Genomic DNA, 1,056 nt, shown 5'->3' on the forward strand with positions numbered 1-1,056 from the left:
CTGGGGGCTGCAGGGCTGCGCCTTGCTGCCAGGGCAGGGCCCAAAGAGGGACCCGGGGGTTGGGCTCACTGATGAATGTGACAGCCTCGCATCGTATGGAAGTCTGAGAATCCTTCAGGTATGGAAGGCTCTGCCACAGGTATCCTTCCACTGTCCTCTTGTCCTGGTGCAGCTGGAGAAGAGCAGAAAGGCATGGGACTTGCAGAGCCTCCCCAGATGCTGGTGCAACCCCTCCTGCCAGCATCCCCTTTCCCCCAGCAAAAAGCTGGGCGCTGTGTGATTGTCCTCACCAAACACCTCCTGATCGCCGCTATGTACTCCTCCCGGGCCCGCTGCTTGAGCTCCTTCCACTTCAGGAATTTTGCACAAGCCACGAGGGCTTCCCCAGATGCCTACACAACAACAGATGCAGGGAGGTGACACCACAGACACACTTCCCAGCATTTGAGTTCTTGCTGAACTCACTCTCCGTTCCCATCGCTGCCACCGCTGAGGTGTCGGCACACCCTCGCCTGCATACTGGTCAGGTCTGTCATTTGTACCTGTGCTACGCTCGGGGTCTCGTCACTCATGTGAAACAGCAGAGGCAGCAGGACACTGTGGACGGTCTCCTTAATGTTTCCCTTCTTATACCACAGCACAGCGTCCATTAAATCTTTGAAGAGGCGGATGGAACACTCTCGTACTTCACTTGATACCTGAGGGAGGAGAACAGGCGGACCTCAGCAACGCACTCTCACTGCCCGTGGTGAGCATGAGCGTAGGCATGGCTGATGTGAAAGGAGATGCTTTGGAGACACACTCTGCACAAAGGCGCTGTGCAGTCGTGCAAAGCACTGAAACAGGTTTCCAGCACGGGATGCCTGTGCCTCAGAGTGTTCCCCCAGCCACCCCACCAGGTTAAAGGAGAGCTCCTCAGGCACCAGGACGATCAGGAGACAGGGCTGGCCCTCGGCAGTGCCTCCAGGGCACACGCTGCCCACTCAGCCCCCAGCTCCCTCCTATGGCTCCTGGAGAGAATGCCTGGTGTGGGTAGAGGAGGGAGCACTGGAGGGT

General features: G+C 58.0%; 1 protein-coding gene across 1 annotated transcript; it reads right to left on the minus strand.

Moving 5' to 3' along the window:
- Nucleotides 1–21: 21 nt before the first annotated feature.
- On the minus strand, nucleotides 22–1,034 carry LOC109364245 (maestro heat-like repeat-containing protein family member 7; the record flags this gene model as incomplete). The annotated part of the gene is made up of 3 exons (XM_019610892.2): nucleotides 543–1,034; nucleotides 291–392; nucleotides 22–172 (listed from the first exon to the last, which is right to left on the minus strand). Coding segments are annotated over exons 1-3 (361 nt in total), but the record flags the coding sequence as incomplete, so codon positions are not given.
- Between the last annotated feature and the right edge of the window lie 22 nt (nucleotides 1,035–1,056).

Source organism: Meleagris gallopavo (genome assembly GCF_000146605.3).
Source record: "Meleagris gallopavo isolate NT-WF06-2002-E0010 breed Aviagen turkey brand Nicholas breeding stock chromosome Z unlocalized genomic scaffold, Turkey_5.1 Chr41_random_deg7180001684542, whole genome shotgun sequence".
Taxonomy (NCBI): domain Eukaryota; kingdom Metazoa; phylum Chordata; class Aves; order Galliformes; family Phasianidae; genus Meleagris; species Meleagris gallopavo.